We start from the raw sequence: 12,700 nt of genomic DNA on the forward strand, positions 1-12,700 counted from the left end.
TATTAAAATTTTCCATAGTTTTTTATTCTGATACAATGAGAAAATAAGAATTTTTAAGGTTAAGTATCCGCACTTATTTTTATAATCTATAGATTAATCTTCTACCTTCACACCTATACAAAATTTAAACAGCATTTTTACCCGCTATTATCTTTAGGTCCTATAGCCGGCAAGAGCAAAAGACGAATTTCTTGCAAAGATCTTGGCCGTGGTGACTGTGAGGGCTGGCTTTGGAAAAAGAAAGATGCGAAGAGTTATTTTTCACAAAAATGGAAGAAATACTGGTTTGTCCTAAAGGATGCATCCCTATATTGGTATATTAATGAGGAGGTAAGACAAAGCACATTTTGTTTTCTCATTCATTTTATCTTTAACCAAAAGAATCATCGTTTTGAGACTTACATTTTAAAATCATGTAATCACCTTAAGGCTAATTCAGGAGACTTCTGCTGGTTATTTTTCAGTCTGCCTTCTTAAAATGGTTGCATTGTGGGGTTCTGGAAAGGCAGTTGTCTCAGTTATTCTAATGTAGCAACATATTTGAAATACAGATAATGTATAGTAAAATTCTGTATATCTAATTAAAAATACCAAACTAATTCAAGCAATAGCTTACTCAGAAGGATTATACATGGAATTTTGATAAAGATTTTTAAATGTCTTACTTTTGTTCAAAGTTTTAAATTTTTTTCTGTTTGCTTTTTTGGGAGGAAGTCCTTTAGTAAGTTAAGTAAATTAAATTAATACCACCTGCATTTGTTTCAGTTTTTCTTAAGGAATAAATGAACTAGTAGACTAGTTTCAAAAATCTTCAAGCATTCATTTCATTTGGCCCAATAGGGACAGCAGGGAGAGGGTATATAATACATGCAAATTGTTCTTATGATTTCCTGTTTCATTTCCAGTAAACAGATTTATATCCAGAGTAATTATATAACCTGTCACATATCACAAGAGATATACAGTATACCTTATTTTTTGATATTCCCTTAACTCTACATTTGCTTCCTTTGCCATAGCCATCTATCAGTTCACCTTAAGTTTTTTAAACAAAAATTTCTATTGTTAGCTTGTTTTTTCATAAAAATGTATGTGGTTTAATGTAGTGTGCTGGCTAAAAACTTTTTGTATGCCAATCAAGTAGCATAAAAACATAACGTCTTTATGTTTCTCTTTATTTTAGATCACTTGTAGATTGTCTGCTGAATGCTATTCTGTCTTTCAAAGTTTCATGGGGAGATCACAAGTACCCCAAAAGTATTTTAAATTGTTCAAAATTTTTAATTTTAACATTAAAGACATCAAGGGTAACATAACACAAATCAAAGTTAAGAGATTTGAGACTATTGTATTTACCCTAAGATTGGAAGAAAAAAATGCTCAAATATTGAAAAATATTGGAAGTTATACTGCTCTTGCATATAACACACACATTTTAGTCACTATCATTAGCATCAAATTTTATTAAGTTTTACATATAAACATACACACACACACACACTAAAAGAATTGAGAACCCCTATTCTTTTTCTTTGAGATGGCAGATGGGAGTATGATATCTCTTGAACTTGATATATAAGGAGCCATGAACTGGTACAGCACAGATCAAAGTTTAGGACTAAAAGTCTGAGGAGTTGGCTCATGAACATGAAAGGGACAACAACATTTAAAGGGTTTAGCCAAAAATAATCTTAGCCTAGTTGTAATAACTTGCATCTGATGTAAGATTTTAGATAATTCTCCTGTCTTGTATCCCCATCCCACATTAGGGGGGGCATTTTATGGATTTCATTCAGTTTTCCAAGTGAAACATGACTTTTATGTATATATAACATGTAAACCAAGTCAGATATTTGAAAATCAAATTAATCTCTTCATTTGTAAAATCTTGAGTACACAAAATAATTATTTAATTCAGGTTTAAGAGATTTTTTTTGGAGACAGAAAAGGAATTGAATTAGTAAATGTCCCTACATTTTATATCTGAACATTTAAAATGGTAGAAAATTGAATTGTAAATGTGGACTACAGTTATTTTATATGTTATAAATGGGTATATACATTCTGAGGGAAAAATTACTTATAAAACAGGTTTCACTTTGAGAATGAAAATTTTTTCTACCTTTATTTTAATATAAAAAGGATTTTTAAACATTTCTATATGTATTTTAATTTGTACTATTCTAAATGTTCAAAATATACCGTCAATTTAATGGACTATAACAAGTAAGACTGAAATTCTGATCTCTAAAATGTCTAATTTAAAGGATTAAATGAACTGATTTATTAGTATAGATATTTAAGGCATAGTTATATAGTAGCACCAGCTTCAAACCTTTGTATATAATACCCTAAACAAGAGTGTTGCCTCTTTAGGATGAAAAAGCAGAAGGATTCATCAGTCTGCCTGAATTTAAAATTGATAGAGCCAGTGAATGCCGCAAGAAATAGTAAGTTGAGTTTACTTGGGGCGAGGGAGAGAAAGGAAGGGTAGTTTTGTGGGGTTTTTTAATTTCTAGCTTTTAAATTATAGGTTGCTTGTCTAATGCTTTCAAATTGAGGTAATAAGAAAGCAGTTTTGTGGGCAGAAAATTGAATTTTTCACTCATTTCTGTCATCACGGCAGAAGCATTATATATGTGAACTCAGATTAGATCTGAGGTAATTTTTATCCATAAAAAGTGTTTGGTTCTAACTTATTTCCCAATTTGAAATAAATAAATGTACTCTGTTTCCTTTTGCAGTGCATTCAAAGCCTGTCATCCTAAAATCAAAAGCTTTTATTTTGCTGCTGAGCATCTTGATGATATGAACAGGTAAAGTTACTTAAATTTCAAAATACTTAGAAAGTCAGTTAGGCTTAGAATTCTGTTTTCCACATCAATGCCTAGAGAATAATGTCACTGAAGTTTCTAGATAAGTTTAAAATAAAATGGACCCAGCCATAGCTCCATGTAGCCATACCTAATTTTAAAGAATGGCATTTTAAAAAGTCAAAACTTTTCGTCAAGTTTACCAAAAATGTGCCAGAATCCATATATAGGCCAAAAAAAAAAATCCACTGTAGAAAAAAAAATTTTTTAAGTCCATTTCAAGAATATGTCTTCATATTTATTCCCAAGTGAGGAAAAAAGGATAGCCACAAAAAAAGCTGACTTTTCCAAGTGCTGAGTATTTATGACAGAATATCCATCTCAATAGTTCAGGCATAGGCATAGTTGGTGTATCTCTCTGTCACCTTTCTTCTATCACTGGACAGGATTGTGCAGCCAAGTGATTAGATGGCACGTGGTTATTTGGTGGCTCTGGGAAAATCTGGATATATATTTTTTCATTATCTACAACATACTGCTTCTTGTTTCCATTTTGGCTCTTATGAGTTTGATCCTTTCTTCCTTTTTCTTTCCTTTCTCCTTTCCCTTTTCTAGATTTGTAGAAATTGGATTTAAGATTCAAAATTTTCCCCTTCACAGGTCCTCAGTAGGCAGTGCATGTTACATATATGATGTGCCAACAGTTAGGAAGACGCAGAATAGCATAGTGGTTAAGAGTATGAACTTTGGAACCAGGCTGTCCAAATTCCAGCCGTCCCACTTAGTAGCTGTGTGACCTTGGATATAGAACTTAACCTCTCTCTGTCAGGTATTAACTCTTTTTAAAGAATGGAGATAATAACCATCTCCATCCATAGAACTTCTATGAGGAGCAAATAAGAACACGTAAAGGGCCTAGAACAGTACCTGCTAAATTGTAAGTGCTATATAAGTGTTTGCTTTCAATATGTATTCCTTTTATATACTTTGGGTTCTCACGCCATATAACTTGCTTTGTATATCTCTAAAGAGTTAGTGTTCAGATATTTTTAAGCACAAAATTTTGGAGCTTCATAAATGTGCTTGAACATGCTAAATGGACACTTAATATGCTTTTATAAATAATCTTGTTCTTTGACACTTCAGAGTATAGGCGTGATTTTTCCAAACCAAGGATATGAATACAAGGAGAGGGCAAAGAAAGGTGTTGAGAAAACTTGATAAAATCTTTTATAATTAATAGGAGAACTGAGCCTTTCTTTTATTGAAATATAATTGATTAACAATGTTGTGTTAGCTTCTGGTGTACAGCAAAGTGATTGTTTTATATATTTTCTTTTCTTTTCCATTATGGTTTATTACAAGATATTGAATATAGTTCCCTATGCTATAGAGTAGGTCCTTGTTGTTTATCTATTTTATATATAGTCGTGTGTACCTGCTAATCCCAAACTCCTGGTTTATCTATCCCCCCTTTCCCCTTTGGTAACCATAAGTTTGTTTTCTATGTCTGTGAGTCTGTTTCTGTCTTATAAATAAGTACATTTGTATCATATTTTAGATTCCACATATAAGTGATATCATATGGTATTTGTCTTTGTCTGACTTACTTCACTTAGTATGGTAATCTCTAGATCCATCCAAGTTGCTGCAAATGGCATTATTTCATTCTTTTTTAAACTGAGTAATATTCCATTGTATATATATACCACATCTTTTTTATCCATTCATCTGTTGATGGACATTTAGGTTGCTCCCATGTCTTGGCTATTGTAAATAGTGCTGCTGTGAACATTGGCGTGCATGTATCTTTTTGAATTATGGTTTTCTCCAGATATATTCCCAGGAGTGGGATTTCTGTATCATATGGTAGCTATATTTTTAGTTTTTTAAGGAACTTCCATACTGTTTTCTATTGTGGCTGCACCAATCTGCATTTCCACCAACAGTGTAGGAGGGTTCCCTTTTCTCCACGCCCTCTCCAGCATTTATTGCTTGTAGATGTTTTGATGATGGCCATTCCTACTGCTGTGAGGTGATACCTCATTGTAGTTTTGATTTGCATTTCTCTAATAATTAGCGATGTTGTGCATCTTTTCATGTACCTGTTGGCCATCTGTATGTCTTCTATGGAGGAATGTCTACTTAGGTCTTCTGCCTATTTTTTGACTAGGTTGTGGTTTTTTTGTTGTTGTTACTGAGTTGTATGAGCTGTTTGTATATTTTGGAAATTAAGCCCTTGTCAGTCACATCATTTGCAAATATTTTTTCCCATTCCTTAGGTTGTCATTTTGTTTTGTTTATGGTTTCCTTTGCTGTGCAAAAGCTTATAAGTTTGATTTGTTTATTTTTGCTTTTATTTCTATTGCCTTAGGAGACTGACCTAAGAAACATTGCTGGGATTTATGTCAGATAATGTTTCGCCTATGCTCTCTTCTAGGAGTTTTATGCTGTCATATTATATTTAAGTCTTTAAGCCATTTTGAGTTTATTTTTGTGTAAGGTGTAAGGGAGTATTCTAACCTCATTGATTTACATGCAGCTGTCCAGCTTTCCCAACACCACTTGCTGAAGAGACTGTCTTTTCTCCATTGTGTATTCTTGCCTCCTTTGTCAAAGATTAATTGAGCATAGGTGTGTGGGTTTATTTCTGGGCTCTGTATTCTGCTCCATTGATCCATATGTCTGTTTTTGTGCCTATACCATGGTGTTTTGATTACTGTCACTTTGTAGTATTGTCTGAAGTCTGGGAGTGTTATGCCTCCAGCTTTGTTCTTTTTCCTCAGGAATGCTTTGGCAATTCTGGGTCTTTTATGGTTCCATATAAATTTTAGGATTATTTGTTCTAGTTCTGTGAACTGAGCCTTGTATTTGGTTTCCATAATCTTCTCTTGATTTGCATGTTACCATTCTTGAAATTTCACACTAGCCAATCAGAATTTGGAGAGCTTATTCTCAAAATGAAAATGTTTATGTACTCGTTGGGGAGGGGTGGTACTCTATTTTGTGTTTTAACTATTTTATACTTCTACTGTTGTAGTTACTCACTATCCATTTTACCACAATTGAGCTCAATGCCCTTAGGATAAATATGAAGGATTTACATCATAACCAAACAGAAAATAAGTGGTATATATAATCATGTCCTCTTCTACAAGATAGATCCACTAGAACACAGTTACTTCCATCCAGGAATTAACATAAATTAATCTTTTGTCATACTTGCTAATCAGGGTCTTTTTAGGTTTAGCAAATAGCCTGTTCAAAAATGCATTTTTATGAACTATAAAACCATTCTTTTTTTTTTTTTTTTTTTTTTTTTTTTTCTTTTTGCGGTATGCGGGCCTCTCACTGTTGTGGCCTCTCCCGTTGCGGAGCACAGGCTCCGGATGCGCAGGCCCAGCGGCCATGGCTCACGGGCCCAGCCGCTCCGCGGCATATGGGATCCTCCCAGACCGGGGCACGAACCCGTATCCCCTGCATCGGCAGGCGGACTCTCAACCACTGCGCCACCAGGGAGGCCCTAAAACCATTCTTGATCTCCATTCTCTACCCTGTGTTAGCAATAACTCAGAAGTGTATGATGTCACTAACTCTTCCCTAATACTCCTGTGGATGTATCCGGTTGAGGATATCAGAGAAGCTAAACCAAACCCATATGTTTCATTTTGTTGCCTTTTCTAAGCAATGGGTCAAAGAAGAAAATAAATAAATCTGATCAAATATGTCATCTTCACATGGTACATTTAAAGAGTGCTGTTTTATGTAAGCCTTGCCATGGTGTACTACAACCTTCAGAATTAAATTGTCCTGAAATACTGAATCTTTTTTTAAAATTTAAGTATAGTGGACTTTTATTGTTTTGCCGTGCTTTTTATTTTTTGAATAAGCAAATTCCTAATGTCTGCTTTCAATAGGCAAGTTTATTAAAAATTACTTGTCAATAGGATGGAGGAGAGTCAGTGCTGGCAATATTCACAGAGGATTGGTGATGGGGAGAGACAGCCTCCAACAACTTTATTTAATAAGCTGATTGTTACATAACAGCAAGATGATCTAGGTGTTGGTTCATTCTGTATGTGGTCCTTTGAAGGCATGTACCTAAGCCTTCAAGAGATGATATAGGTATAAATAATTATAATTATATTATAATAATTATAAATAAATGCCTTACCTGGTTATTTCATAATTTCTGAAGTATTATCATATGTATTTTTTAAATGTAGTGCTAGTTTTGACAGGACCTAGTAACTGGAATGAAAAAGCAATCCTTAGATTTAATTTTCTTCTGTAAAATCCGCATGTGTGTATACACATACATACACACACGCATACATATACCCAAATATATATAACTTAGAATATTAAAATCTCACCATCTATTTTTTGAGTAGCTTTAAGTTTGATTGTGAGGTAATCTGCAAAAACACTTTTGAGCACCCTACCACCAATCCATCTGTTCCATCCTCAGAAATGAGCATTGAAACATTAAAAAAAACTTTTTTGCCAGCCTGTGTGAAATCTGTGGGAAGAAAACAAAACATCATGTTTCTCAAGTATTCTGAGACTTATTTACTGAATTCACTTGGCCTATATATTCCTTTTCATGTCAGCCATATGTCCTTATAATTGTCAGGACTCACCAGTTTCTGTTTAGTGTGATTATCTTACATTTCTTCCCTAGTTCTTACTCTTGTTTCCCTCTCAGTACGTTATTCTGTGTCAGCTGTTGACAGCTTCATTGGAACATTCACCATAGGCCCAATCCTCTTATCCTTAAATATTGTCTGTCTCCCTCACTGAAGATACAGGCGTCATGAAAACAGATACTTCGTTTCATTTATCTTTCTCTCTCTATCCTCAGTGCCTAGAACAGTACCTGGCACACATTAATATTTCTTAACTCAACTAATGCATATATATCTGCTGTTCATAATAGCATATAAAAACCAAACCATATCTGCAGCAAGTGTTTGGATAAGCATCTTCTAACTGAGGCCTAAGGACAACTTTATCCAAGATAGCAACAACAGTTGTGTAGCATTCAGCCTTTTGTGTCTATACATACAAGTTTATGCATACACTTTGTAAAGAGTTTTTATTGTGGACAGAATTTTTTCTTCCTAAAAGTAGTTTAATTTTTTAATTGTCTTGTGGAATTTAGGAATCCTGGAGCTCATCGAAGGCAGAAATTATGTCTTATTCATTTTTGGACCCACAAAACGTAGCTCATTGTTCAGCATACAACAGACATTTAATAAATGTTGTTGAGCTGAAAAATTAAGAAGCCTCTTTTTAGTTTCCTTATTCATCCCATGAAGACCTCACTGCTCTTTAGACTTCTGATAAAATGTAATTTCAGTGATATATTAAAAAGTAGTAAATATGAAGTACTGAATTAAAATTCAATAACAAATATTCCTCTAGTGGTATCAACATCATTTCCACCCAAAAAGCACCAAGCCAGTCTTTCCTAAGAGTGCTAAGATTCACCTTGTAGTACAAATTCAACCCCTTTCTTACTACAAATGACCTATAGACTAGATTTTAATTTTGACCTTTTACTAATGATGAGAGTCATTTTTAAAAGGTTATTTGTCATGAAGTTAACTTCTTGACTTACAGTTTATAATTTTCTGGATCGTATGTATCATGCTACTGAATTCATTTGATCCATTTTTTTCCCATTTCTGCTCCAGTCCCTTCTTTACTTCCCATAGTTGAGGTGATCATTACATTGTAGGCTTTGTCAAAATAAAGTCGTGCTTTAAGTGACTTATTCTTAAAATTAAAACTTAAATTTCCATGGATGTGATTTTGTCCATTAGAGAAACAACTTTCCTCCCTCCCTTTTCAAGATATTCTAAGTATCTGATGCACAGTTAACACCACTTGGCATAAATGATGAAATATATGAGTCACTTCAAAGAAAGTCATCTTCCACTTGACAGGGGAGATAATCTCCTAGGAGAAAAACTTCTCAAACACAGTTTTTTCCTAAAAACATGTTTCGATCAGATTATTCCACAATTTAATGATGTTAACTATACTAGTGATTCCAAACTTACTCAAGCTAGTTTGGAAGGTTGATTCTTCCTTACTTTCTTATTTGGGAAGATATATGGATCATAGCTCAGGATTGACCAGTGAGAAACTGTCAGGTTAGTTTAAAGATTTTGTGATTTGATAATCTGATGCAGTGTAAACAGTTATCCAGAATAATGAACACAGGGAGAGACCTGGTGGGACAAAAGACAGAGATTGAAATAGTGCTTTGCTTCAGGCAGTTCCCTACATTGGCAATAGCAACTCTCCTGAAAGAGGAAAGAACTAAGATTTATTTTTAAATTACTATTATTCATGGAAATAAATTTTCAAGATCTAAACAGAAGTTAAAATTGTATATGCTCGTTCTGTCTTTGGAAAAACCTAATACCCTTGTATTTAGAGACAAATTTCCAAAGTATACTACTACTGAGATGTGTTTCCCTTTGGATCATTAAACTTAAAGGAGATTCATCAAAACTAATATTTCATAGTAAAACATATTTTGACAGGCAAGGTCTATAATTTTTTCCCTTCTTAGGACAAATTATATCTGATATTGTTTAAATATCTCTAAAGGAGCATTTGTTCTGAAGAAACAGAACAGCAAAAATATTTGGAGTGCTTTTACATTTAGAGCAACAGAATTAATAGGGCTTTGGTCATCTCAAAACCCTTTATGATGGGCTTCCCTGGTGGCGCAGTGGTTGGGAGTCCGCCTGCCGATGCAGGGGACATGGGTTCATGCCCCGGTCTGGGAGAATCCCACATGCCGCGGAGCGGCTGGCCCCGTGAGCTATGGCCGCTGAGCCTGCGTGTCTGGAGCCTGTGCTCCGCAACGGGAGAGGCCACAACAATGAGAGGCCCATGTACAGCAAAAAAAGGGGGAAAAAAAAAACCTTTACGTTGCAGATGTTAACAGGTTTGCCCAAGACTTTTCTAGTGAAATAGCATCTTTAGTGTGGGAGCAATTTGTACTACAGCAAATTAGAGCTCATTGAAGACTCCATGTGTTAAGAGTAGCAAAAAAACACACCCTTTATCTGGGATTATTCCATATATTCTTATACATTTTAAAATAACTATTCCCAAGAAAATAGTTAAGTATAAAGTATAAAAAATTCAGTTGCAATGTTACTGATTTTAATATTTGTTTTTTCAGGTGGCTTAACAGAATTAATATGCTGACTGCAGGATATGCAGAAAGAGAGAGGATTAAGCAAGAACAAGGTAAAGGAATACTTTTTTTTTTTACTATTGTGTTACACTTCTTTTTTCTTGCTGTTTTCCTATACAGTGATTCACTGCTATCACTTGAGAGAAAATGCGTATGTCAGTCTGTGGTTATTTCTCTTCTGTGCGCTTTGAATCCAAACCATAGCATCTTATGGGTAAGGTTTAGTAAATTAAACAGGAAATAAACTCAAATTTTTGGAGCAGCTAATGTGGAGTTCATTCCTGTTTGTTGCCATCTTCTTCAGTCTACTTCCTATGGAGGAAAAAAAATTAAAAAGCCTAGGGTGGGAGGGAGGGAGATGCAAGAGAGAAGAGATGGGGGGATATATGTATATGTATAGCTGATTCACTTTGTTATAAAGCAGAAACTAACACACCACTGTAAAGCAATTATACTCCAATAAAGATGTTAAAAAAAAAAAGCCTAGAATTGGTCCTTTATATTGACCCAAGTCAAGGTCCTTGGTGGTGAGTTGTTTTTTCTACTTAGTGGTTTCACAGACATTTAAGTGCTCTTTTATGCAAAGAGCTCAGATGAATGATCCCTTCTTGCATAGATTATCTCATTTGCTTGTGTTCTTCAGTTCTGTTACTATGTTAGCTCTGTGATCTTATGGAACTTGCCTTAGTATTGACCTCACATGTATGGAATACAGTATCCTGATGCAAAATTGAAACCTTAACAAAAGTTGTAGTCACCGTTCTAAAAGTAGCTTCAGGGCTTCCCTGGTGGCACAGAGGTTAAGAATCCGCCTGCCAATGCAGGAGACACGGGTTCGAGCCCTGGTCCAGGAAGATCCCACATGCCGCGGAGCAACTAAGCCCGTGCGCCACAACTACTGAGCCTGCGCCCTAGAGCCTTCGAGCCACAGCTACTGAAGCCTGCGCGCCTACAGCCCAGTGCTCCACAACAAGAGAAGCCACCACAGTGAGAAGCCCGTGCACTGCAACAAAGAGTAGCCCTCGCTCGCCGCAACTAGAGAAAGCCTGTGCGCAGCAACGGAGACCCAACACAGCCATAAATTAATTAATTAATTAATTAAAAAATAAAAGTAGCTTCACATTTCCCAGAGAATGTTTGCTATACATCCCTTGGAAGCATAAATAGTTCTTTGAAAACTTTTGAGACATCCTGAATTTAAAAGGATTCCACACATTGATACACATATTTCTAGTTGTGTCTCCAGTGGACTTAGCCTGTTGGTCGACATGAAGATTCTGAAAACCTACTGTTTCCTCACGGAGAAAACTTTTTAAAACATCTCAGAACTAACGGTTAGAGAGATGTAAAGAAGATAACCAGATCCCAAAACCAATCTTTCAGCAAATATTTAGGTCAGGGGTCAGCAAACTTTCTGTAAAGATCCAAATAGTAAATATTTTAGACTTTGCAGGCCTTAAGGTTTCGGTTGAAACTATTCAACTCTGCTATAGACACATGAAGGGAAGTAGCTGTACTTCAATAAAGCTTTATTTATGGACACTGAGATTGAATTTCATAACATTTTTCACATTTTGAAAAATATTCTTCTTTTGATTTTTTTAATCCACTTAAAATGTAAAAACCATTCTTGATCCACAGGCTGTATAAAAACAGGCAAAGAGCCTCATTTGGCCTGCAGGCCACAGTTTATCAACCCCTGGCTTAGAGCCATGCGATGAGAGAATGGGGGTGACTAGAGCAGTGAAGGGTGAGGAGATAGGGCAGGAAGATTTCCAAGAAATAGCAAAATATGGTTACTGCCAATGGGAATTCAGCATCTTATTGAGACTCTAAAAAATTCACACTTGAAACTGCCTAAGAAAAATTAAAGAGCAACATAAAGTAAACGAGTACTAATTTTTGCACCACATGCAACTGATTTAAAAAATTGCTAAGTGGCTGCAAAATTTTTTTAAAAACCTGAGAAGGAGGCAGGATTAATGAGGAAATACTTGGAGAAAATAATCAGTGAGCCTGATACAAAGTTAGCGGTGAAGAGGCAGAGAAGGTATTTTATTAAATATTAAAGCGTTTCTGAATAAGGCCTTCAGCTAACACTCTAATTGTATTAAGGTGAAATAAGCACCCATCCTGCCTGAAATTACATTGAATTCTAGTAGAAAAGATACGCTTAGTACAATATGGAAAGTGAAACATGGGAAAGTACAAACCAAATTCCATGGGAATGAGGCTAGAGAGATTCCTTCTTAGGAGGGAAATGGGAAAAAAACATTATGTGGACTCATTATCTGAATTGGTTCTCGCAGGATGAGAAGTAATAAAATAAAACATTCCTGGGAGTGGAAGCAGCATGAGTACTTCCACAAATAACATGGAAACCGTCTCTATCAAATCACTGTGCACAGGCAAATCCCAGCCAGGACTATGAAGTGTCAGGCCACTTATTGTCACATTTCTTCATTGTTAAAAGTTTATTCCCCACTTTCATACTTCTACTTAATTTATAGGCCTACAATTATAGTAAGAGAGCTAAATACACAAACACACATGCATGCACACACACACACACACACACACACACCAGCCTTTTCAAATTACTTTATAAAGCATGAGAACTGTTCTTTAAAAGTGCATATAGATTTATTTCTCAGTTTTTTAAGAT

At 35.1% G+C, this 12,700-nt stretch overlaps 1 protein-coding gene across 5 annotated transcripts in view; it reads left to right on the top strand.

The window, feature by feature from the left end:
• The window catches only part of CNKSR2 (connector enhancer of kinase suppressor of Ras 2), a 255,004-nt gene that overhangs the window by 195,796 nt on the left and 46,508 nt on the right, over positions 1-12,700 (top strand). For all 5 annotated transcript variants that reach the window (XM_082610757.1, XM_082610756.1, XM_082610758.1 and 2 more), the window contains 4 exons: positions 158-330; positions 2,377-2,450; positions 2,745-2,816; positions 10,021-10,088. In XM_082610757.1, coding sequence (XP_082466883.1) covers positions 158-330; positions 2,377-2,450; positions 2,745-2,816; positions 10,021-10,088 — 387 coding nt within the window. The remainder of the gene's footprint in view (positions 1-157; positions 331-2,376; positions 2,451-2,744; positions 2,817-10,020; positions 10,089-12,700) is intronic.

This window comes from Mesoplodon mirus (genome assembly GCF_964341445.2).
Source record: "Mesoplodon mirus genome assembly, chromosome: X".
Taxonomy (NCBI): Eukaryota; Metazoa; Chordata; class Mammalia; order Artiodactyla; family Ziphiidae; genus Mesoplodon; species Mesoplodon mirus.